The following is a 25684-nucleotide window of genomic DNA, read 5'->3' as shown; positions in this document are numbered from 1 at the left end:
TTTTAAAAAAAATATTGTGTTTATTTATGACAGATAGAGAGGGAACATAAGCATGGTGGATCTAGAGAGGGAGAAGCAGACTCCCCGCTGAGGAAGTAGCCTGATATGAGGCATGATCCGAGGATGCTGGGATCATGATCCCAGCCAAAGGCAGATATCCAATGACTGAGCTACCTATGCGTCCCTGAGGCTCTTAATATCTTTTGTAAGGACTCTGTCCAGTAGCTGAACCACTGTGGGAAATAAAATTAACATTGTCCTTATCAGATTTCTTACTTTTGATTTCTTTAGGGTAAAACAAAGAAAAAAAACCTTAAAAACAGTACTGTTTGTATAACTGAAATTTGCTTAGAGAGTAAAGTTAAATGTTCTCACCAAAAAAAAAAAGTTTGAAAAATACTGTTTTAAATTAGAATTGTTAAAACATTTATACAGAGTAATAAAATAACATACACAGCTTGAAGGAGATTGGATGGTATAAAAATTCATGTTTTTAAATTTCCTTTTAGCTTGGTTTTACACTCAACCCATTTTAATGCAGCTCTGTAGGATTTTATAGCTGAATAACTATAAATTTGAATCAACGTATAACATGACATTCTAATCAATATACTGGGGATAGGAGGGCATATAGGTGTCTCTGGTGTACATACATTTTTTCTAAACTTCCAGATTTATCCAGTGTATCTTTTGGGTTTTTGTAGTAAAATTCATGCGTTAGTGATATTAGTAGTATTATAAAAAAAGTCAAGTTTTAATAAAGTTTTCCAAGTTTTTGAAAAAAATATTCAATGTAGCTTTGATTATTTCTCTAAGATCTCAGAAAACCAAGACTCTGCAGATGTTGATCCTCAGGAGCACTCATTTACCCGGACCATTGATGAAGAAGCTGAAATGGAAGAACAGGCTGAGCGAGACCGGGAAGAGGGGCATCCCGAGCCAGAGGATGAAGAAGAAGAACGGGAACATGAAGTGATGACAGCTGGCAGTGAGTACACCCTTCTTACTTCACAGATACACTTGTGGCATTCTTCATGTTAGGGGAACTAACTGGAAAAGAGAAAGGCAAAAATTTCTCTATGGTTTTTCTAAAAGGATCTGATATTCTACTGGTGATCTCAGTTTACATTAGTTAATGTTTCAGCTCTTAAAACTGTGCTAGTTACCTTTTGAAGCTATTATATTGCATGTTTTGGCCTGAAAAGCTCTGAAAGCAGGCTTTTAGAAATAATAACTGTTCTACTAAGTCTTATGCATGAAGTGATGCCCATGAGTGATTGGATAAGGTCATTTAGAGTTTGTTTTTGAGGTTAGCAGTTTGTCCACAGGCTTGGCCAACCTCTGTGTGGTGAGGAAGAGAGGCCCTTTCTGCATTTACTAGGCGAGCCTATTACTTTTTATATGTTATACTTCCTAAAATTATAAATTTCACCCTCTAATTACAGCCATTGTCAGTAGAGAGCAAGAATATACGTGAGACTATTAGCTCAGTGAATAATACTTTTCATACTTGTATATTCCAAGGTAACATAATTTTTAAACATAATCATTTAGATGTTTAAATAAAGATCTTATTTATTTATTTGACAGAGAGAGATCACAAGTAGGCAGAGAGGCAGGCAGAGAGAGAGGAAGGAAAGCAGGCTCCCTGCTGAGCAGAGAGCCCAATGTGGGGCTCGATCCCAGGAGCCCGGGATCACGACCTGAGCTGAAGGCAGAGGCTTAACCCACTGAGCCACCCAGGCGCCTCTCATTTAGATGTTTAAAAGGAAATATCCATGTTTTTAAACACTTGTTAGTATCTTTTGAGTGATTTGGCTTTTTCAAATTAAAATGTGTACTTACTTTGTAAGTTAAAATATTATGGCTAGCTATACATTTGGTATTAGGATTGTCTATATGTATCAATTTGACACTTATTTTATTATCAGTTTGTTTGTGTTCTGCATACTTCTAAAAATGATTTGGAGGTGGCCCAAACCCAAAAACCACAGGAAAAAAAACAAAAACAAAAACAAAAGACAAGGAAAAAGGGGATTGGAGATGGGGAGGGAAAATAATTATATCTTAAAAACCTAGGCTGAAAGAACTTTTGCAGTTAAAACTTAGTTCAGAAATTCTGGAAAGTAAAGTCCAAAGGGTAAAACACAGTAGCAAAATATGACCCTTAATTATAGTAAAGAAAGTGTAGTAGTCATCCATGGAGTAGTAATTTTTAAACCAGCTATGGTTTTTGAGCACCTATGTTATCCACTGAACACTGGGTCAAATGCTTCTCGTAGATTAGCTGATAATCCTGACAACAGTCTAGTGAGATGCACTCTAACACTTAGCCTATTTTAAAGGTGGGCAGGCTGAGGTTAAAGGAGACAAAATTATGTGCGTGTGGCCACTATTATTAGCAGCTGGAACTAGATAGAGTGAGATCTGCCCCCAAATTCCAGTGACCATTCTCTTAATTACTTTAAATGATTTCCAGCTTTGTACTCTTGAGTTTGTTGCTGTGATTTTTGCAGAAATAAGAGACTCTAAAAACAGCGTATGAAAATAATGCTATAATAATTCTATAAAATACACATATAAAATCCATTTTTAAAGTTTGTACTTTGGTATGAACAGATGAATCTAGTATTTTACCAACTTTTCTCCTTGGGTTCCCAATAAGAATACTGTTTTCACTCCAAATTTGAGCAAAACATTCCTATTGTGGAGTATCTACTACTGCATCAGAACCTTAATAAAATCAGTGACTTTTTACACTTGTGAATTGGGAAGGGTTGATATCAGATAGACATTCTTGGTGATGCCACTTGGGTCTAGAGGTAATTTTGACTGTATATTATAACCATACACAGTTTCAGCAAAGAACTTTAGAGGTTGTACTTTTAAAAAATGTGTTGGAGATACAGCAAAATGTAGATGGTAGGAATTCTATAGACTTCAGAAGGGGAAAGGGGGCTTTTCATAACTATTGCAACTTAAATTTTATGTTTCTTTTGTAACCCGACATTTTTCATACCAAGGTCACGAACATTTCAGAAATATGTAGTTATTTTTATCTTACCCTGTAGTTTTGAAACTTTAGTGAACCTCAGAATTAGCTGGAAGATCTGTTAAAACACAGATTGCTGGCTCTGTGCCTACAGTTTCAGAAGGGTTGAGATAGGCCTAGTAATTTGCATTTCTAACGAGTACCCAGATAATGTTGATGCTTCTGGTCTGGGGCCACGCTTTGGAAAGTACTGATCTGACTCATTAGTAAGAGTAGAAATAGAATAAATCAAATCTAAATTCTGTAAAGGCATTTGTATTTCCTATTATAATTTTTGGTGAAAAGTTTAATATTTTACATGTATTTAAGATAATTTTAACTTGGTAACTGTCTGTATTTAGTGTCTAAAAAATAATTTTTCCCTCTTTCAGTAATTTTTGATCCAAACTTTATGACTATTTTTATTGTTATTTTCTTTGCTCTTCTCTCCCCATGTGTTAAGACCTTGTTTTTGTGTTGCATGTTACAGAAATCTTTCAGTGTTTCCTCTCAGCCCGTGAAGTAGCTCGTAGCCGAGATCGAGATAGAATGAACAGTGGGGCAGGGTCTGGGGCTCGAGCTGATGATCCACCTCCTCAGTCTCAGCAAGAGCGAAGGGTCAGCACAGACCTTCCTGAGGGTCAGGATGTATACACTGCTGCCTGCAACTCTGTGATCCATCGGTGTGCCCTGTTAATATTAGGAGTAAGTCCTGTGATTGATGAGCTTCAGAAGCGAAAGGAAGAAGGACAGTTGCAGCAGCCTTCAACAAGTGCCTCTGAAGGGGGTGGACTTATGACCAGGTGGGACTGACTAGAAGCTTAAAATGTTATTCGACCCCCTTTGTTACATTATGCATTGAAATTCTTTATTCTCGAAGTCATAGTGGTCTCTGAAATTAATACAGACATGGAGGAGGAAATACAAATTGAGTATTGTGAAATAATGTGTTAATGTATTAAAGTAATTTAAAGAGTGATACTGATTCAACCTGGAACATACATTTCTGATTAAATGAGGCACAATTTTTCATACATACAAACAGCAGCAGTTGACAAACATGAATTTATTTGCATCTCTGCAATTCAGTGGCGGGCAAGTTATTTTGATGTAATTATAAAAGGTTTTGTGCTTACACAAGAGTCATGATTTCCCATTGACAAATAGAATTACTCCTCACTGTTTGTGTATTATCTCTATGCTGCTAGTTCCATTGAATTTTATGTTAACTAACAGTCCCAAATTGAAAAACTTCTCTTTGTGCCTGTGAGACAGGAGTGAAAGTCTTACTGCAGAGAGCCGGCTAGTCCACGCAAGTCCAAATTATAGACTGATCAAATCGAGGAGTGAATCTGATTTGTCTCAGCCTGAATCAGATGAAGAGGGTTATGCACTGGTAGGTATACCTAGTTTTAGTAAAGAGGGATTTTTGTTTTCAGGGTATAGGTACATAAGACTTTGGTGACAGTAAGTAATATGTGTTTGTCGTGACCTAAAAGAGCTTTTTAAAAAAGAACTTTTAAGAGAAATAAGGTAACTATATTGCATAGATATTTACCACCTATATGTTAATGACTCTCAGATTTCTACCTTTAGCTTTGACTTCTTTCTAAACTCCAGATTCATATATCTGATTCCTTGATGGACATTCCACCTGAGTGAGGTTACCCCAATCTTAACCTATCTAAAAATAAATTCATCTTTCTTTCAAATCTTCTTGTCTTATTATATTCTCTGTCTTAGTAGGTGGTATTATTAACTACCCAGGATTCATCCTTTTACTTATTTTCTCGTCTTTGCAAACTCCCACACTCCTACACTTCAGTTAGTCAAATCTTGAAAATGTTACCCTTAATATATTTCTCATATGCCCTTTCCATCTCTTTTGCCACTGTTCTGTTTCAAACTTACCTCTTCTTTTGCTTGGACAACTCCAGAAGCATCTCAGCCTCTTGTTTTGTGCCCATTTTCCACATTTCACATGTCTTTTTATATCTCCTCTACTTAAAATCTTTCAGTACCTTCCAGTTATCTACCCAAAAAGCTTCAGGACCTAGACTGCAGGCAAGATGGTAATTTACCTAAGAAGTAAGAAGTGAACTATACTATAGTGTGATAGGTAAATTATAGTGTGAAAACTGTCTTTAAGAGATTGCTTCTATTTGAGTAGCTTTGGACTTGGAGTTCATAGCTGGATTTTTAGTTTGGCTGTTCCTCTGTCTTGTATGTGAATAATCCATATGTGTTACTTGACTTCTCTGGGCCTTGGTGTTCCAGAGAATTGTGTTAGATCATTAGTGTCTGTTGTATTTATGGCAATGTTTGAGACTTGGCTTCTGGCCTTGATTCTACTTCTGAGGAGCTGTGAGACTGTGGCCATGTCACACAGCAGTTCAAACAGAAACTGGTTTTTTGGATTCAGTGGTCTATAATCTCCATTTTTAGCTCTGAAATTTCTCTGTTGTGTGAATTGAGATGATGCATATGAAAATATTTTTTAAAGGTATAAAGGGCTACATGAACAGAAAGCTGTTGTTTAAAAGAAACGTCTAAGCATAAAAGATTCATCTTCTAAGGAAAGCCCAACAGTGTCTTTAAGGAGGTTTCATTGTATCATGATGTTTTTGTTTGTTTTCTTCCTTTTATTCTTTATTACCATTTGTAGCTCTGTGCTCACAGTTCATGTTCCCAGTCTTACAGCCTTTGAGATTTGCTTTTTTTTTTTTTCCAATCTGATCAGTCTCATTACATAGTCTCCCCCGCCATCATAATTTTATAACACAGATCATGTCCCTTCTCTTCTCAAACCTCCAATGACTTCACTTTTTCTCAGCTCAGAAGCCTTACAAGGGCCTATAAGACTGCATTTGCTGGCCCCACTGTCATTTTGTTCTCTTCTACTATTGTCCTTCTCGGGTGAGGACTCTCCCTCTGCCACAGTGGCCTCTCGACCTTTTTGTGAACATACCACACAACTTCTCCTTAGGGCCTTTACCCAGCTCTTTCTTCCCACTAGAATACTTTTGTCTGCCTGGCTAATACCCTCACTTCAGCTTTTCATTCTGATGTTACTTTTTTAGTGAGGCCTACCTCTATAATTGCTGTTTGCCCTCCTTTCCCTATATTCATTACCTGTCCACCTGACCTTCCTGGGTTTTTTTGTTGTTTTGTGTCCCCTTCCTCCTCCAGTACCTAACATAATTTACTTATTTATTATAGGTATTCATCAGTTTTTGTTATCCTACATAAGCATATAAGCTCTTTGAGGAGGAGTTTTGCTCTTTCATTTGCTGCTATTTAGAAACACCTTTAGTACCTGGTACATAGTAGGCAGTCACTAAAATTGTCTTGATTTGCTTTATTTTCTTGTTTTTGTTTGTTTGTTTTTAAATATTTTATTTATTTATTTATTTATTTATTTGTCAGAGAGAGAGAGAGAGAGAGTATTCACAAGCAGGTAGAGGCGGAGAGAGAAGCAGGCTCCCTGCTGAGCAAGGAACCTATTGCAGGACTCGATCCCAGGACTCTCGGATCATGACCTGAGCTGAAGGCAGCAGCTTAATGAACTGAGCCACCCAGGCATTCCTGCTTTGTTTTTTTAATGACTGAATTGCCATCTAAACTATTTTGGTAAAATTTCAGCACCTGTTCTGTCTTTTCTGCTCTTTCATTCAGGTCTTTGTTACCTTTGCTTGGGACTGGTAGTCTTCAAACTGATCTCCCTACTTTTTTTCAGTTCCTCTCCTTAGACACAGTTCCCAGAGTTAGAGCTCTTGAAAATGCACACAGGAACAACACCTGCTCTCATGCTACCCTCGTACTCAAAAAACTCAGTGACTCTCTACTGCCTACCCAGAAATCAGAGATTCTGGAAGATACTTCCTCCCTGCCTTTGGCTAGTTACCCCTGTGGTAATCTGCATTTTGGGTGTGGTAGTCCACCTGCCAGACCCGAAATATACCTCTTGAGCTTCTGTTCAAGCACTTTTTGTCTCAAGTGTTCTTCTCCTGGATTTTATTGGTGGGGGATCCTAGCTCTCTCTTAAGAACTGGCCAAAATGTCAACTCTTCCAGAAAGCTTTTCCAAAATTATGTTGTTCACAGTGAGTCTCCATGTTATTTCCATAGCAGTTTGTTAGTACCTCTGATGAACCACTAATGGGTTGTCTCATTTTAGACTTATTTCTGTATTATTAATATTTCTTTCCAGTAAACCTCTTAGAAGGTCTTGGTTTGTTGTATTGCCCCGATATCTTTTATAATATGCAAAGCATAGTAAAATATTGATAATTTATTCCCATTGAAATGAAAAGATGAAAGATGAGGATAGATGTAGTTAAAGCAACATACTTTTAGAAAACAAACAATGAAATCGGACATAGTCCCAATAGGCTTATGATTTACTGTTGATTTTCACCTGGGGCAAGACACTTAACTTTTCTGAGCCCTTGCTTCTTTGTCTTTGAAATAGAGAATAAAACTATAAAACTACCTGTTACGCTGACCTCAACTGGGTTGTTGTAAAGAACAAATTTGGTAATATAATTTAAAACATTTTGAAAATTATGTTTTCGAAACAATGGAAAGACAGATCAGTAGAGGTGGACTAGCCTCAGATTTAATTGCTAGGATTGTTCATTTAGTTTGCATACAGTTTTTAAAAGATTAATAAGCACATTTTTGAAAAGGTTTATTCATGTTCATCTTTACTTATGGAATGTTTGAAAGATAGTATTATAAGAGGTGGGAGAGTCAGGAACCAGAGCAAATTCTTTTGCTGCTGAAAGGAAACCTGGGCTAAGCCTTCATTTTTAGAGAGCCTGGTATACATGAAGAAGAGCAAGCAGTGTGGGCAGTTTTGGGTTTTTCCAGCTAAAATATATTATCCTTCTGTCTGAGGTTATTTAGGATTACCATTCATATCCTTGATATCTAGGAGTATTTCATTTATTCTGAATTATGAATGAGTGAAATGCTTTCTTAAATAATTAAAGTTAGCTTAATGCTAAGTATATTTCTTTTATTATTTTTTTTAAGATTTATTTATTTTAGAAAGTTAGCGAGCATGAGCAGGTGGGTCTGTGGGAGTGGGAGAAAGAATCTCAAGCAGACTCAGCACTCAACTGTGGAGGCCAGTGCAAGGCTCAGTCTCATGATGTGAGATCATGAAATGACCTGAAACCAAGAGTCAGATGCTTAACCGACCTGGTCACCCAGGTGCCTCATCTTTATCCTTCTTTTATAAAGAGTATTGTATGATATATATCTTCTTCTCTGTCTTAGTAAACAGAAAAACCTCAGCAAACAGTTGATTTAACCTAAGTTTAACTATTTGATTGACAGTTGTCATACCAACATTTTGTACTACAGTCTCTTAATCTACCCCTTCTCCCCCTTATTTCACAAAGTATTTGATTTAGTGTATAAGAAGAAATAATTTATCAAGGTATAAATTAGATTAATGAATTAGAGCTGAAAGAAGCTGAGAGGTAAATCCCTGTATAAAATTTGTATACCTCAGTACTCCTGTGATGTCCTGCTGAAGGTGAGCCACCAGATAGGAAAAGCATGACTCATATGATTCAATGTCTAAAAGATACAAACTAGTTGTTCAAAGAAACACAGATAATCCTGGTTCTGAGGCCTGAGATAAAATTCTTCCATGAGTCTTCATGACAGAGGTACTATGTGATAAAAATATTTTATTGCATGACACAGTGATATCTTCAGGAGTTATTGTGACGTTTGGTGTTTTGTCCAGCACTAGATGGCCTGACACTATACTTCTTTTTGGTGTGTGTGTGTGTGTGTGTAAGACAGTATGTGTTTATCCACAATGTAGGTACATGTGTCTGTTTGTAACCAGGTAACAATTTTCTACAGTGACATTTCCTAAATGAGTCTATTTTGTCATTTCTGCAACCTTTCTTCTTTGTCACCAGTTTTTTTAATTGTATGATAGAGTATGAATGGACTTCCTAAGACTATTATGTCAAGTCTGTGTGTAAATAAGCCACCTATGGTTTTTGGTTGGGCATATGAGCAAAGCAGATAGTTGTCTACACATGCTCCCCAACAGAAATATACTTGTGTTCTTCCTGAAAGCCTTCACTGTTTTTATTGAGCAGTCTGCAGTTTGACCAATTTGAGATGTTTATATTTAACAGGCTTTTTAAAACATTTTAAAATCTTTCAAAATACTTCTAGGAGATTTAAGATTAAGATTTAAGACCATGTTATTTTTCTGTTAGTATAGATTCATCAGATCCTCTTTCTCTAAACACCTAGCCAACACTAGTTGGGCTCTTGAAAAAATGTAAAGTGGGAATGGAGCAAGTAATAATTTTTGAAAACAGAACTTTGCCACAGGGGGCTTTAGACATCTAGAAGGTATTAATAAGGTCATGGTATGTTCAGAAAATAAAAGACAAGGATTCCAAAGAAGAAAAGGTGACAACAAAGAAAAACTTGTGCTACTTTGCAGTGTTTATTAGTGTATACCTTGACTTTGTGTTTTAGTATCTCAGAATTGTAGCTGGGCTTTCTTAGAGCTGTTTTCTGTGGGATTTTAGAGACTTTATATTTTTATTCTTACTTGACTTGTGAATAAGCAGCACATTGCTATAATTATATATATATTTTTGCTCTAATATTGTATTAAATATTAATTTTAAAACACTTTTCACAACTAAATTTTATCATTTATTTTTAACTTAATAGAGTGGAAGACGAAATGTTGATTTGGATTTGGCATCATCTCATAGAAAGAGAGGTAACTATTAAGATATTAAAAATCTGGTTAAATGAAGTAGCTGTTATTATATCTGATGTATTTAGATATGATTGTCATTGAAGTGTTATTGCAGAAACAAACATACAAACATCTTATTGGAAGACTTAAAAGGAAGATCATTTTCTTTAAAATCTAGAAATGTCTAGGAGTTAATAATCTGTTCTGTTTCTCATTTGTCATGTGTTTTGACTTTGTAAAAAGTCCAATGGAACTCCAGAAGCAATGCTTTACATTTTGGAGGTTATGGACATGATTTGCCATGTTTTAGTTCACTGGTATAGTTGCCATAGTTTAAAAGGTGTTTCAGGGAGAGCTCTTCTCCATTAACCCTCCCACATACCCATGCATACTTTCAGAAAGTTTCTACTTTTTTCCCCTCTTCTCTTTGCCTCTTAAGATGAAGCATGTAAGGCATGAACTTAGGATTTCTAGGCAGAAATTTTTCCATGAGGAACAGTTTTAGAATGTCATCAAGAGTTAAGCTTGTTTGTTAGAAGCTCTACCTTAGTGAATAATGTAGTTTACTCTTGGTTATATATACAGATGTATGGAAAGGATAGCAGTTTCAGAGAATCTAAATTCAGGGATAACTAAAAACTCTCCAACTATTATTCTGTATTACCTGTCACTCTTATTAAACCCATTTTTACTGTGGTTGTGAAAATAGGAGATGTTCAGAGTTGGCACTAGTGGCAATTTTTTAAAAGCCTGTGGGAAAAATTTTTTCTTATGATATTAAGTCTTCTGTACTTCAAAAGAAAGGTCTTCATAGCTTCCTTGGCAGGATGTTAGGTTTCCCCTCCACAGGAAAACATTTGAGAAATGAAGGGAAAACTGAGGAATAAGGAGAAACACACACACAGTTTTTTCATTTTTGTGCTTATAACTTAGAATATGATAATATTTTGTCCTATAATTAGAATACAGAGAATGACTTTTCTGAAATACTAGGACTAATGACTAGAACTGGTGCTTTCTTTATTGGAAAGTCTTTGGAGACTGTAACATATCTGTTGGGTTATAACGTAGCTGCTGGGTTTCTAAAAAAATTATAAGGTGCTTATATATGAAAAAGATGTTTAATATAATGTACAGCATGTACTTTATTATTTTCTAATTCTTTGAAAATTGGCTGTTCATCTGCCATAATTAGCCAGAGAATTCTTTTCCTTAACCACTTAGGAATTAAATTTTTGGTTAGCTCAGGTGAGCCCTGTTGCTAAAATTTCTGTAATGTTAATGAATGCATATCATTTGGTGCTAGAGAGATGTTTCCAAACTTAACCAAGTAGCGTAAGGGATCTAGTCTACAGTTTAAGAGCTTCCTACTATAGTAATTATATTCATATGTGATAGTCCATTAGCTAAAATTTTCTTTTCTCTCAAAATCTTGTTTGTGGAAATACAAATTTGTATGGAAATACAAATGTGAGACTTAGTCTATATTATCCATGACAGCAAAGTAATGTTTAGAATAAAATAGAAAGTGGTATCTTTATCTTTGAATTAAGCATACCCTAGAATTCAGGTGTAAATTACTTAGGAGGAATTACTGTAACACTTCAGAATTACTGTCCTAGAGTTGCTACCTATTCAGGTTTTAAAACTCTTATCCTGTAAGCTGATCTGGAGTTTCTGTAGTTTTAGATCTAAATAGATACAAATGAACTAAGCCATTAATCCAAATTTTGTTTGTGGCTAAACTACCTTTTCCAAAAAGCTCAAGGTAGTACCAAAATCTATTAACCTGTTGGAATTTAACTTTATTTTGTTGAAAACAGAAAAGCAAATATAGGATCTCTTGGGAAAAGTTTTTATTTTTAATTATCCATTTAGGAAATTATAATAGGGAGGCAAACTAGTTAAATAAGTTTTCATGATATCACTTAATATGGTAACAATTTATCTTAGTAATCATTACATTTTAATGTTCTCAGAGGAAAAAGTCTGCTGCTAATGACTTTGTTCCTAGATATAGGTGACTAGAAAGTAGAAGTACTATTTTAGGAAGGGCAGCAAAAATAAGTAGGTTTCAATCTCATGAATCTTGGAGCTTGTGGTTTAAACAATGAAAATGTACATATAATAGTTTTATTATGGATTACCTTCTTTAAAAGAAACAAATATTGAAAATACGTTTAGGAGAATATATTTTGAAAGGAATTTTTAAAGATCATGTATATTTACTAACTACCTTCTGACAATGGTGGGTTTTTTTTTTGTTTTGTTTTGCTCTTAAGTAATGGTAAAATAAGCTACCCTATTTTTTCCTTATTATTGCCAATATGGACCAGATGCCATAAGCCTTAGTATGCCTATCTTGAGTTGGGCAGGTGAACCAACCAATTCTGAGAACTGTTTGGGGCCATTTAGGTGTTCTGATTCTAACTTGAGCAATGAAGGACAAACAGCTGTCCAGCTAAGTGAGACTTCTACACACTTGTTTACCACTTTCCAATATTTTGAAGTGGAAATGTAAACTTTTTCCTCACATAGCTTTTGTAATAAATAGTCTCAGTGGTCCTGAGTTATTAAAAATCTAATAAAAATTAGAGATAAGTGTCTAACTATGTCCCATTTACTGAAATTAAATGGATGTATCAATAACAGTTAATGGTTGTATACACATTTCACCTGCCCTTATGGTGCTTCCAAAGACTGTTCCTTGGGAGTTCCTAGTGCCTGTAATTTCAGTATTTGGTTGGAAATACTAGGATTCATGCTATTAAGCCATGATTGCTTCTTCTTCCTTCACTCCAGTGCATGTTTCATAGTTGGTCCAAGTAAGGGCATATAGGAAGGAATAGAGCAAAATGAGTAAATAAATTTAGCTCCTTCAACTTGCTCATCTCTTTAGAGGCATGCAAGCTAAATTCTAAAACCAAAAAAAGTTACAAAATACTTTAAAAAGATATAAGTGAAACATATTTCTGCTTAGCACTTCAGAGATAATATGACATTTGCATTCTTTAAAACCTGTAAACTGCTTATGTATGCCAGTCATTGTTCTAATGACATAAAACATATTAACACATTTAATTCTTAGAGCAGCTTGTCAAAATTTTTGACAAAGCCTGTTACGTGTGTTAGTATTTTGGAACTTTGATAAATACCATAAAGACTTGCAGTAGTTGTGTGGAACTAAGCTCATCCTTCACTGAAAGATACTTTTCTGCAGATACTTAACTTTAGTTTTCATAGTTAAGCTGAAGCTGATGCACTGAAAAATGGTGGGAATACCAAAGCAACAATTTAAGAAGCAGAGATCTTCTTAATTAAAATATCATATTGTTGGATTTTTTTTTTTTATTTCCTAGGTCTTTAAATAAAGTGTTAGGGTTTTACAGCTATAATAATACTGGAAGCATTTATCAGCATGTGTGTTTTGTGGTATAACATGTATGGGTGAAATGCTGTTGTAACTGTGCATTTCAAATTAGATTATATAAAGAAGAGCAAATGTAAATGTTGTCTCCTGTATCAAATTTCTCCTTTTGTCTTCTGATTCTTGTGTGGTAGTGTATTTACTCCTTTTTGGCCAGTTGAGCCCCAGAAAAAAGAAGAGCTTCAAGCAAGTACATGATGGCATGTTTAATTTTTTTCCCCTTTTGGCTTGCCTACATATTTTATGGTTTATAAAGTATGTATTGCAGCTCTGCCATGTTCATTTTGAAAATTCCATTTAAGAACCAAAGTTTTAAGGACAAGTAAACAATCTCAAAAATTTTCTTAGACTTTATATTTTCTTTTTATAGTAGATGACTCTGAATTAATACTAAGTAGGAACTGGACTTAGTCACATACTCTGTGGAAGCTTTTGTTGTACTTTTCAGACACAGTATTTCCTGTATTCAGATTAAACAATATCGAACAAACCAAAGTTATCAGGTTGTTAGAATATTTTTTAAAGATTAAGAGTTCTGTCATCTCATTTCCATAATGTAAGGTTTTGTTTTAAAATATTTTTTATGTCACCCTAAGTATTTGGGTTACAGTTATTTTATTTATGTATCCTAATGCTTTCATTCGTATTTTTCTTGTTCTTTCTTTTAGTCATACAAAGTTTTGTTTGGGTCTTACACCTAATAAGTTGCGTCTTTTTCATTGGCGTCAGCAAACTATGCCTAGTAAGCCAAGTTTGGTCTGCTACCTTTTTTTGTGAATAAGGTTTTGCTGGAGCACAGCCACACAGTCATTTGCTTATATATTGTCTATGGCCACTTTCTTACGACAGCAGCAAAGTTGAGTGATTGTAGCACAGACCTTTATGACCCACAAAAACCTAAAATATTTACTGTCTGATTCTTTATACAAAAACTTCAGCTCCTGCTTTAATTTGCAGAGAGGGTTTGAATGGGTTGCCCACCCATTCCTAGAACATTTTGGGGTATATTAAAGAAATTCACTCTTTATATATTCTTCATAGTTGAACCTTTGTGTAGGCAGGCAGGTGACATTTCCATGGACTAGTGACTCGTGATGTTGACTAATAACAGGAATATGTAAGATCACATCCTTCCCATAAAATTAAGAAATTCATGTTATTAATTTAACAGATCAACTTTTTGTGTCTCTGTTTCCTCAGTTGGAAATTGAGGACTACATAATCTTCAAGGGCTGTTTTACTTCTGTGGTTCTAACACTAGCTCATGGCATATTTTATTTTCATTTTGAAAAGTAATTTGTAAGTATTGGAAAACAGAACTTTTTATTCTGAGATTTTATTATTGAACAAAGAAGTTCAATGCAGAGATCCAGAAACTATCATTTGTAAGTTCATGCTATATCCAGATTCTGAATTTGAGGTGCTTAAGGACATGGAAAAGGATTCTTTCTTTCTTTCTTTTTTTATTAGGTTCTGCTTTATTCTTTAAATATCATTTTTAATTTAATATGTTATCCATCCTGGACATTATTCTTTAGATTTTTTTTTTTACTCTTTTCTATTTTATGTGAAAAAATACTCAGCTATACAATTTAGGGAATTTTTCAGGTTGATTGTTTTTCATGCTCAGTAAAACTGAAGATTCAGCATTTTTTTAATCTTAAGAATTCTTGCTGAAACATGGGAGGCAGATAAACCATGTATTTGTGGTCATTTTAAATTATTCTAGTAGAATGCTTATAAATTATTTCAGTTACTTTATAATATTTGCTGAATTTCTACATCTTATTTTGAAGTCCTGGGGTTTTACTGACATTGGTATAGTAATTCAGAAATAAGTTAGACAGTCAATATTTTATTTATTTGTTTCTCTGTGGGCATTAGTATTTAAGTAGTTCTCTTCCCAATTCTTTTTCATCTTGTTATGCAACAGATAGAATTTTTGGAGTGCATATTTTATTGGGTACTTAAGATGCATTCCTAAAAGAGAAATTTGGTATATTCACATAATAGGACATTATACAGCACTCAGACAAATGAACTATGGCTACGTGCAATAATGTGAATGAATATTGGCAGTATTATATTGATGGAAGAGAGTATGCCCAAAAAGAGTACATAAAATGCTATTTTTTGTAAAATCAAAACCCACTAAAACTGAACATTCTTTGTCTTGGGAATGAATACATATAAGATAAAACAGTATTTAGTATTAATAAAAGCAAAGGAATGATAAACCCAGCTTAGGGTTAATGACAGCCTTAGCTAGGAGGAAATAGGGAGAGATGGGTTGGAGGAGGAGCAGAGCAGCAGATAGGCAGTTATAAGTTTTTATCAATTTTCTAGTTCTTGTGTTCATGTTTATTATAAATAAATACAGAAACAGGCCATTTTGGACCAATGATGAGAGTATATCATGAGCCAAGGATTATGATTAATCTAATTCATATACCTGAAGTCAATTAAATTAAAAAAGACAAGGCATGTAAGAACGGGACATTTATATATTTATTTAAAGTTAATATTGCCATGTGACTTAGACAGCTGTTGAGTTAAAACATATTAACATATTCATTGTCTAATGTTTTCACCTATTATAAGTCTAGAAAATGCCCACTGGCAAAACTAATGGTATTATATCTAGCAACTATTGTGACATCACTTGGTAATTTTAAATAGATACCATTTTACAGTGAATCTCATATATTCTTGTCTGTGAAACTTTGCTTCCTCTATCTAGGAGTTTCACAGCCTGCAATAAATATGCATATGACACAGTGAAAGTGTTTCTTATATTAATGACACCCAAAGGGTGATGTTTGTGTCTCCTTTTTGTGTAAGTTTACTTGCCCTTCTATATTCATTTTTTTGGTAATGTTTCATTGTAGATATGTAGACTTTTTGCTCAGTCTTAACTTTTTGCAAAAATAATGTTAAATCAGATAAAGTTGTATTACTGTTAGGTCTTACCAGCAGTGTCCCAAGTGTCTAGTTCTTTTTTGTTCATAAATGGTGGTCTGGTTTAATACTGCAGAGCATTTTAAGCTAAGCATTTTGAGAGCAGCTTCTGCCTTTCTTTTTCTTGTGGCAGCGTGTTGCTAAAGCGCTTAAAGAGACACTGAAACATCAAATAGGGCTTTTCCTTTATTTTCTTACATTGCTCTACTTTTTGTTTGTTTGTTTTTTTACCAAAGCATTTTGCTCAAATTCACTTAATGCATGCATGTATTCAAACATGAGTGTCCATTTCTCACCAGTTGGTATGGTAGCAGCACTCAGCCCTCGTCTAGTTTCAGAATTTATGCTCTACTTGGTTGACATTGATACATGTTTGTTCTGTTTGTAGGTCCTTTGCACAGTCAGTTGGAATCCCTGAGTGACTCTTGGGCTCGCCTGAAACATAGCAGAGACTGGTTATGCAACTCCTCTTACTCCTTTGAGTCTGATTTTGATCTGACCAAGTCTTTGGGAGTTCACACTTTGATTGAAAATGTTGTAAGCTTTGTGAGTGGAGATGTGGGGAATGCCCCAGGTTTTAAGGAACCAGAGGAAAGTATGTCTACAAGTCCCCAAGCCTCCATCATTGCAATGGAACAGCAGCAGTTAAGGGCAGAAGTAAGTCTTTGATATTTATTCCTCATAAGGCACTAGAGAAACTTAAATCATTGAAAGCACAATAGTAGGAAAATCTTTTCCTTCTCTTCTACTCCTTCCTTCTCCCTTTCCTCTACCTGAACTTTTTGATGTCACTCTCATGACTGAAACAGCATAATGTTTTGTTTGAAGTGGACAAAGTTCATTTTTAATTGCCATCTCTTAGAACAAGGTACTTTAATCATAAGTCTTTCCTTGTCTCCTAGAAATCAGGGTGAGACTGGCTGGTGAGCATATAGATATGGTTCTTAGAGCCTCAGTTTTGACCCATTTGTCTCCATTTAAAAAATACTTATATTGCAGAAGACTTCATAGAAACATGCTAAAATCCATACTTTAAAATGACATTTCAAATAATGTCATTAACAAAGTTATGTGAAAAAAAGATCAAATAGTTGTATCAGAGTTACCTCTTGGGTTATTAAAATAGTGTATGAATATTGCTAATCATTGCTTGCTGCTTTTCTACTTGATATTAATGTTTGGGAGACACAAAGTTACTTTTGTAGTTTGTAAGAGCTTTTCTCTATTTTAGCAATGTTTGATAAATAATCTAAACGTGTACTAGGAAATGAAACGTATCTCCAGTATATTAATATAAAGTTAAGCATCTTTTCTTTTACTATTTTACAGAAATAAATGGCATATTTGTTATTAAATTATTTTGAAAAATATAAATAAATAAAAAGGGCTAGATTAGAACCCTTAAGTAATAATGATGAATGCTAAAATTAGTGAGCAAAACTTCAAGGAGACATAAGATGTCTTCATAACCTCAAAGTATCTCCCTCAAAATATTTATTAATTATTCTGGTTTTAACATATATACAAATTCCTTTTTTTTTTTTTTTTAAGATTTTATTTATTTGAGAGTGGGCGGACATGAGCATGCGGGAAGGGCAAAGGGAGAGGGAGAAGTAGACTTCCTGCTGAGCAGGGAGCCAGATATGGGGTTCCATCCCAGGACCCTGAGATCATGACCTGAGCCACCCAGACACCCTTGTACACAAATTCTTTAATACCCTTCCTTCTAGGAGGTAAAGCTTAATTCCTCCTTTTTCTCTGGGTAAGCTGGACTTAGGAGCTCACGGCTTACAGAGTATAAAAAGGGGAAAAAAATGAATTAATTTTACATTGTGGAAACCTGGCAGACATAATGTTAGCCAAGTGATCAAGAGTAACATCATCGGTAATAAATTATGGTGCTACCATGCATCTCTGAAGGACTTTTGGTATTTTCCCCCAAATCCATAACTCTAGTCCAGTCATGAGAAAACATTGGGCAAATCCAAACTGAGGGATATTCTATAAAATACATGAACAGCTCCTCCAAAAGAAAGATGAAAACTGTCACAGACTAAAGGAGACTGAGGAAACATGACAGTTAAATGCAACAAGCTTTCTGGCATTAGATCTTGGAACAGAAGAGGGACATTATGGGAAAACTGGTGAAATCCAAATAAAGTCCATGGCTTAATTATAGTGTTGTACCAGTGTTCATTTAATAGTTTTAATAAGTGTACCATAGTTACCTAAGATGATAACATTAGCAAAAGGTAGGGGATGGCATACAGGATACAGGTATACATATGTACCATCTTTCAACTCTTCTGTACATTATTAGGTGTACACTTATTTTAAAATAAAAATTTTATTATAAAAAAGGAGTAGGCTGATTGGCCAGAGTTGTGGGTATTGTCTTCCTAGGGAATATAGAGCCCAGTGTTCAGGAGAATCCCAGAGAAACCTTGCAGAAATACTTTTTCTAATTCTCGAATTAAACAGTATTCATTCTGCACTACTTTATTATAAGTGAAAGGAGCAATAATCATAGCACCTTACGGTTTTGAAACCTTCACATATTTATTCTCATGAGCATCAAAATAGCTATGTGAGTAGGTTAAAGTACTACAGTATTAATCTCTTTTTTTTTTAATAAAGATTTTATTTATATGACAGAGACAGTGAGAGAGGGAACACAAGCTGGGGGACTGGGAGAGGGAGAAGTAGGCTCCCCACTGATCAGGGAGCCTTCTCAATTCCAGGACTCAATTCCAGGACTCTGGGATCATGACCTGAACTGAAGGCAGATGGTTAACTACTGACACCCAGGTGCCCCAGTGTTAGCCTCTTTTGACACATGAAGAAACAGATTCAGGAAGTTAAGTGACTTTTCCAAGGTCAACAGAGTAAAGAGTCTGGCTTGAAATTAGGTCTCTTATACCCAAATTTATTTTCCCCATTGTCCTGTGTAGCCTCTTATACTGAAGTATGCTTAGTAGAATTTTAGAAATAGTTTGATTTTAAAAAGTCTTAATAATAAAATAAATGTTTAATAAATGGCTTTCTAAGAACTGTCAGAGCTTTCTGTGTGCTAAGTAATATATTATCTGTGTTGGAATTCCTTTATGTTTCAGTTCAGTGAAGGACTCTAAAATATATTTATTTTACTTTTCTCAAGCTTCGTTTAGAAGCACTTCACCAGATCCTCGTTCTGTTGTCTGGGATGGAGGAAAAAGGTAGCGTCTCTCTGGCAGGAAGCAGGTCAAGCTCAGGCTTCCAGTCATCCACACTGCTCACGTCTGTGAGGCTACAGTTTTTAGCAGGGTGTTTTGGTTTAGGCACTGTGGGACATGCAGGAGCCAAAGGAGAGAGTGGCCGATTGCATCACTATCAGGTGGGTGATGGATCTGTTGTGTGAGGATGACACCTTGCAGACATTCAGATTACATATATATTTTTTTAACAAAATCAATTTAATAATGCTAAATGTTCTGGTGTTTAATACTGAGGTTTAAAAGTATAAAGATTTTTAAATGATTCTTAAAGATACCTAATTGTTTTAGTTTCCTGAGTAGTAATAGTTGTATATTTGGGATCAGGTGGGCCATTTTTACTGTTGTTCTTGTAGATTCTTTGCTGGCTCAGTTTTCTTAACCCTTAGTCATATTGGGTAGAGATAGCTCTAATTTGGGATAGGAATTAGTGTTTGCGAGGATGGATTTCAAGAATTTATATTTACACTTGATCACTTTACCTGGTTTCTCTGATGGCTTCAAAAAATTTTCTTAAGTGTTGTCTCTATGTCTTCCATATTTGAGAAGAATATTGCTTTGTGGGAAAGGAGAAAGATTATATAGAATCAAGAATTGTCAAGCATTTAAATACAAGCTTATTATAAAACTTTTATATACTGAAATATGTGGAATAATTAAAAATCACCATAGGGCTTTATCATAGAGTGGGATAAAATGCTATTATTTTTATTTGGGTAGGTGTTATTACTAATAGAAAAAGTAAATTTTTATATATAATTCAGGATGGGATCAGAGCAGCTAAAAGAAATATTCAGATTGAAATCCAGGTGGCCGTGCATAAGATTTATCAACAATTGTCTGCTACCCTAGAGAGAGCTCTGCAAGCAAACAAGCATCACATTGGTGAGTAACTGGTCTGGCAAATATAAGATGCAAGTTATGTTTGATGCTAGGTACTTTAGGTATTCTGTATCTTGTTTTAACATTAGTAGGTCAATTTACAGGTGGAGAATAAATATTTGAAAATGTAATAGTGTTCCACATTACTATTTATATTTTGGAATATGATTATTTTAGTAAATGCTTTGCTTACTTCAAAGAAAATTCTCTGTTGTCTTTCTGTCTTTTCTAGAAGCCCAGCAACGTCTCCTGTTGGTTACAGTTTTTGCCCTGAGTGTTCACTATCAACCAGTGGATGTTTCTTTGGCAATTTCCACCGGTCTGCTGAATGTATTGTCGCAGTTATGTGGCACAGACACCATGCTGGGACAGCCTCTGCAATTGTTGCCAAAGACGGGTGTTTCCCAGCTTAGCACAGCTTTAAAAGTGGCTAGTACAAGATTGCTCCAGATTCTGGCCATCACTACAGGGTGAGCATTATTAGATGTCTTGGTGGGAGCTATATAGGACTAGTCTTTTCACATTTTAGTAGTTTCCAGTTCCCCCAATCTCCTTTATATGTTCGAGCACAAACAATTGCCCAGCTGTGTTATTACCACTGTTCTTTTCCTGTTACTTCATGTAGGACTTATGCTGATAAACTGAGCCCCAAAGTAGTTCAGTCCTTGTTGGACCTACTTTGTAGTCAGTTGAAGAATTTGTTATCCCAAGCTGGTGTACTACTTATGGCCTCTTTTGGAGAAGGGGAAGGAGAAGAGGGTGAAGAAGAAGGAAAAAAAGTTGAATCCAGTGGAGAAACTGAAAAGAAGGACTTCAGAGGTATCATAAACTCTTTTCTGTGTCATCATTCACAAGCATTTATTGAGTCCTTTTTGTGTAAATATCATTAGAATCTAGACTTCTTTCTGTTGTGAGATGTGAAGGAATTTTTTTGAAGGAATTTTTATTCATTCATTTATAAACCCCTTTTCTCTCCAAATATGTATGATTTAAATGAGCTTCTGACCAAACCTTTTCTCCTTAGAGTCTATTAACCTTGATGCAGTGACCATACTGCTTCCTCTTTAGATTCAACTTCTCTTTGGCTGTCCTGGGTCTGGAGTGTAGAGGTTCCAGGTGACTGATTCTCCCAGGTTATGTTTTCTTAGCATTTGATCTTCATAGTGTATCTTTAATCATAGTCTTGGCTTAAGTGTTCCCCCAGGACCAAGGTTTTCATATTTGGGAAGTAGGTTAGAATTAGAGTAGCTGAACTTCTGCTAGGCTGTTATATTTCCTGGTCACTTGTTATTTTTAAATGTTATATATTTCATCGCTATAATATGACTATCTGATCATAGCTTTAAAAAACTATAGTGAACATTGTAAAACAGCAGAAATGCTACCTTTGTCTGCTACATAATTAAGGAATAAAAGTTTAAAATTGGTCATTTATTTTAAATGTTTTTACAAAACTACCATGTCTTACTATCAAAATAAACTCTGGGAGCCCTTAAAATCCTCTCTGTTAAAATCTTTTAATAATAATAAAATTAGATGAATTAATATTAAAATAATATTGTGGATAGAGGAAATATCCTGTGGATACAAAAATGATAAAACATTGTCTCTGCTCTCGGGAATCTTCTAGAGAGGCAGACATGCCAACAAATAGTAACAGTGTAATATAAGAGTCTCAGAAGAAAGAGCTAAATTTCTTAAGTCAGAGTCTAAGAGGATGTCCGAGTCTGATTAAGGACCAGTTTTTGGTTTCAGAGGCTACAACTGTGGCAGATTCCTTTTCCCTCTTCACAGAGAGAGGCTCACAAGGGGTAAAATAAACATAAGCTTTTAATGCCACCTCCTGTTTTTCCTGAGATCCAGCGAGGAATACAAGGTGGTTAAGGTAATAGTTTCTCACCATTCTCTGCTGAATACCATACATATGGACAGCAAGGAGGACATAATAGTGTTACTTCTCAACCTTTAGGTCTCCAGGAAAACTGAGCCCTTCCATATCCAGTAAAGAAAGAAAGAGTTCAGAGCGCCTGGGTGGCTCAGTGGTTTGGGGCCTCTGTCTTCCGCTCGGGTCGTGATCCCATTGGGCATCGGGCTCTTTGCTCAGTGGGCCGCTTCCTCCTCTCTCTCTGCCTACTTGTGATCTCTTTCTGTCAAATAAATAAATAAAATCTTTGAAAAAAAGAAAGAAAGAAAGAAAGAGTTCTTCTGTGAATGAATCTTGGCAGGTGTAACAGCAGGCTGAACCCACACCCATTCCTCTCAGGTCATCCTGGAGAGAATGCTGCTGTCCTCTCTCTATTCGTGGGGATGGCTGGGAGGGAGACTGATTCTGGTCACACATAGTGGCCACCTTTTAATAACCCCACAAACCATCTAAAATACTTTACCAAAATAAGGTGTACCTTTCATTTCAAACATGGTATTGATACTGAAACAAACTGAATCACCATGGTATATCACCCAGCTTTATATTATATAATTATTATAATTAATATACAATTATATAATATATAATACAAACATCTGTATATATATATAAATATATTAAATAAATATATAAATATACTTTATATATACTATTTATACTTTATATATACTTTAAATATATTTATATATTTAATATATTACAATATATTATAATTACATATAATTATATGTAAAGCCATATTTCATTGCTATGACTATCTGATCATAGCTTTAAAAAACATATATAATTACATATAATTATAATATATTGTAATATATTCATTTAATATAATATATAAATAGATTTTTAATATATTTATATATTTAAAACAATAAATTTAAAACAATAAATATATAAATATATAAATATGTTTTAAATATATAAAAATATATATTTAAATATTTATATATAAATAGATTTTAAATAATAAATATACAAATAGATTTTAAATATACAAATATATATATTTAAATATATTATGAATACATATAATTATATATAAATAAATATAATATAATTATATATAATTATATAATTATAATTATATAATTGAAGGTCTCCAGACTTCAGTTAATTTAATTAATTTAGTGTCTTGTTACAGAGGTACTTGCTAGGAGTGAGGTTGGGGTGTAGAATGGAGGGCTCATTGAAGAGGTTTTCCCAAGGATCTCTCCCCAGAGAGAAGTTCACATCGAAGAGGTAGCTGGGTAGAGAGAAGATCTCTACCCAGAGAGAAGTTCACATTGAAGAGGTAGCTTTTTAAACTGGATTTTGGAGGAATGTATACAAACAGGTTGGAGTGATATGTGGGTATTTAGGGAAGGCTAATAATTTTATATTCTTCAAAGTGATATAAAAATATTTGCTTCTTAGCTTTTAAGCAAAGAAGAGTTAGAGTACAAGGTAGAGAAAGTGTAGCAAAGGAGTACAGTGGTCTCCAATTGTTGCCAGCGTTCTAGTTCTGTCCTAGACATCTACACCCATCTTCACAGAACAGAAGTCCTCCAGCAATGACGAGATGTCTGTGGAGATAGATTCTGGTCATCTAAGTGTAGCCCATGGTGCGAGGGTCTTCCTCTAAAGTGCTTTGTCTTGTGCGTTTCTTAATTTGACATGCCAGGATCTCCCTGAAAGGAATGTATACCTTCCTCAGGTAGTTAGGATTTTTTATGTTTTTGTGCCCCTTAGAGATTGACATTCTGGGCAACTGCCTCACTGGCATCTTCTTCCCCTTGACTCCTGAGAGGGTATGAGAGGTGCTGGATGATGATAGAACATGGTGCATTACAGGAAAAGCAGATAGTTCCCTGGCCTCAAAATGCACAGGGTGGAGGGAAACTGGGAGGGTATACGAGAGAGAATCTGGTACTAATGCTGCTGGAAAAACTGGGAAGATTGGTTAGGGCACGTTTGTATGAAAGCTGTTTATATATATGGAGTTAGTGCTCAGTCAGATCAGACTCAGGCCTAGAGATTTGTTTCTTTGTAGAATCTGAAAGCACAAAGTATTTTTTAGAGATGTGATTCTTAATTTGATTGGGCTGGGAGAGATCATGGACTTTTTGAAAATGTGATCCAAGTTGTGAACTTTTACTAATCAGGTACACAATTTTCATGCAACTTTAAGGGGGTTCACAGACAAGTTCCTTCAGATTCTAGTTGGTAAAACTCTAGACTTGCATAGAGAACTGTTGTTTTTCAGAATAACAGTTTTAAAAAATGTGCAAAACCAAATACACATACTTTGTTCTAGCAACCTCACTATTGTACACAAATGTAAGAAATGTTTTAAGCTTGGCATTATTTTCTGACCTTTCCTCATTCTGTCCTTTAAGTTTTAAAAATTCAACAGCAGGATGCCTGAGTGTCTCAGTTGGTTTAGCGTCTGCCTTCAGCTGAGGTCGTCATCCCAGTGTCCTGGGATTAAGACCTCTGTCAGGGCTCCCTGCTCAATGGGGAGCCTGGTTCTCCCCCTCCCTCTGCTGCTCCCCCTGCTTGTGCTTTCTCTTACTCTCTCTCTCTCCTGCTCTCTGACAAATAGATAAATAAAATCTTAAAAAAATAAAATAAATAAAAATTCAGCAGCTAATTGACAACTTAAATTTTTTTTTTTTTTTGACAACTTAAATTTTAAGTTAAGTTTGGGCTTCCTGCATTTAATGTAAGTTACTTGATATAAGACATTTTTCTGTTGATTTTTGGTTGTAATGTAATCTTGTCTCTTCCCTCTTCAGCTGCTCTTAGGAAACAACATGCAGCCGAACTGCACCTGGGGGATTTTTTAGTTTTTCTTCGCAGAGTTGTATCTTCAAAAGCAATTCAATCAAAAATGGCTTCCCCAAAATGGACAGAAGTGCTTCTAAATATAGCATCTCAGAAGTGTTCTTCAGGTATATGACCTTTACCTTGTATTAGAGTATTTTTATACATTACATGTGTTTTATTCAGAGAGTGCCGGACTTGAGCAACATTGAATAATTAACCTTGATTTCACAACTTTTATTTTCTGAATACTTACTTGATCAAAAGAAAAATGTAATTTCAGAAGTAAAAATTGACAGGAATTTTTTAAAAATTTAATTTAATTTTTTTTCAGTGTTCCAAAATTCATTGTGCACCACACAGTGCTCCATGCAGTTCATGCCCTCCTTTATACCCACCACCAGGCTCAAAACCCTTAGTTTGTTTCTCAGAGTCCACAGTCTCTCATGGTTTGTCTCCCCTTCCAATTTCCCCCAACTCACTTCCCTCCATCTCCCAATGTCCTCCATGTTATTCTTTATGCTCCACAAGTAAGTGAAACCATATGATAATTGACTCTCTCTGCTTGACTTATTTCACTTACTTCACTCAGCATAATCTCCTCCAGTCCCATCCATGTTGATACAAAAATTGGGTATTCATCCTTTCTGATGGAG

At 35.0% G+C, this 25684-nt stretch overlaps 1 protein-coding gene across 9 annotated transcripts in view; it reads left to right on the top strand.

The window, feature by feature from the left end:
- The window catches only part of HERC1 (HECT and RLD domain containing E3 ubiquitin protein ligase family member 1), a 186960-nt gene that overhangs the window by 87058 nt on the left and 74218 nt on the right, over window positions 1-25684 (top strand). For 7 of the 9 annotated variants that reach the window (XM_045067489.1, XM_013059542.2, XM_013059544.2 and 4 more), the window contains 10 exons: window positions 817-988; window positions 3495-3834; window positions 4307-4427; window positions 9751-9802; window positions 16555-16823; window positions 19324-19539; window positions 20182-20302; window positions 20532-20769; window positions 20925-21118; window positions 25001-25156. In XM_045067489.1, coding sequence (XP_044923424.1) covers window positions 817-988; window positions 3495-3834; window positions 4307-4427; window positions 9751-9802; window positions 16555-16823; window positions 19324-19539; window positions 20182-20302; window positions 20532-20769; window positions 20925-21118; window positions 25001-25156 — 1879 coding nt within the window. The remainder of the gene's footprint in view (window positions 1-816; window positions 989-3494; window positions 3835-4306; window positions 4428-9750; window positions 9803-16554; window positions 16824-19323; window positions 19540-20181; window positions 20303-20531; window positions 20770-20924; window positions 21119-25000; window positions 25157-25684) is intronic. The other 2 variants (XM_013059547.2, XM_013059545.2) reach the window with 1 other exon arrangement.

Source organism: Mustela putorius, unplaced genomic scaffold (assembly GCF_011764305.1).
Source record: "Mustela putorius furo isolate JIRA1106 unplaced genomic scaffold, ASM1176430v1.1 tig00003896_pilon_pilon_pilon, whole genome shotgun sequence".
Classification (NCBI taxonomy): domain Eukaryota; kingdom Metazoa; phylum Chordata; class Mammalia; order Carnivora; family Mustelidae; genus Mustela; species Mustela putorius.
Note: the sequence above shows the minus strand (reverse complement) of the source record. Positions and strands in the feature narration are given on the sequence as shown.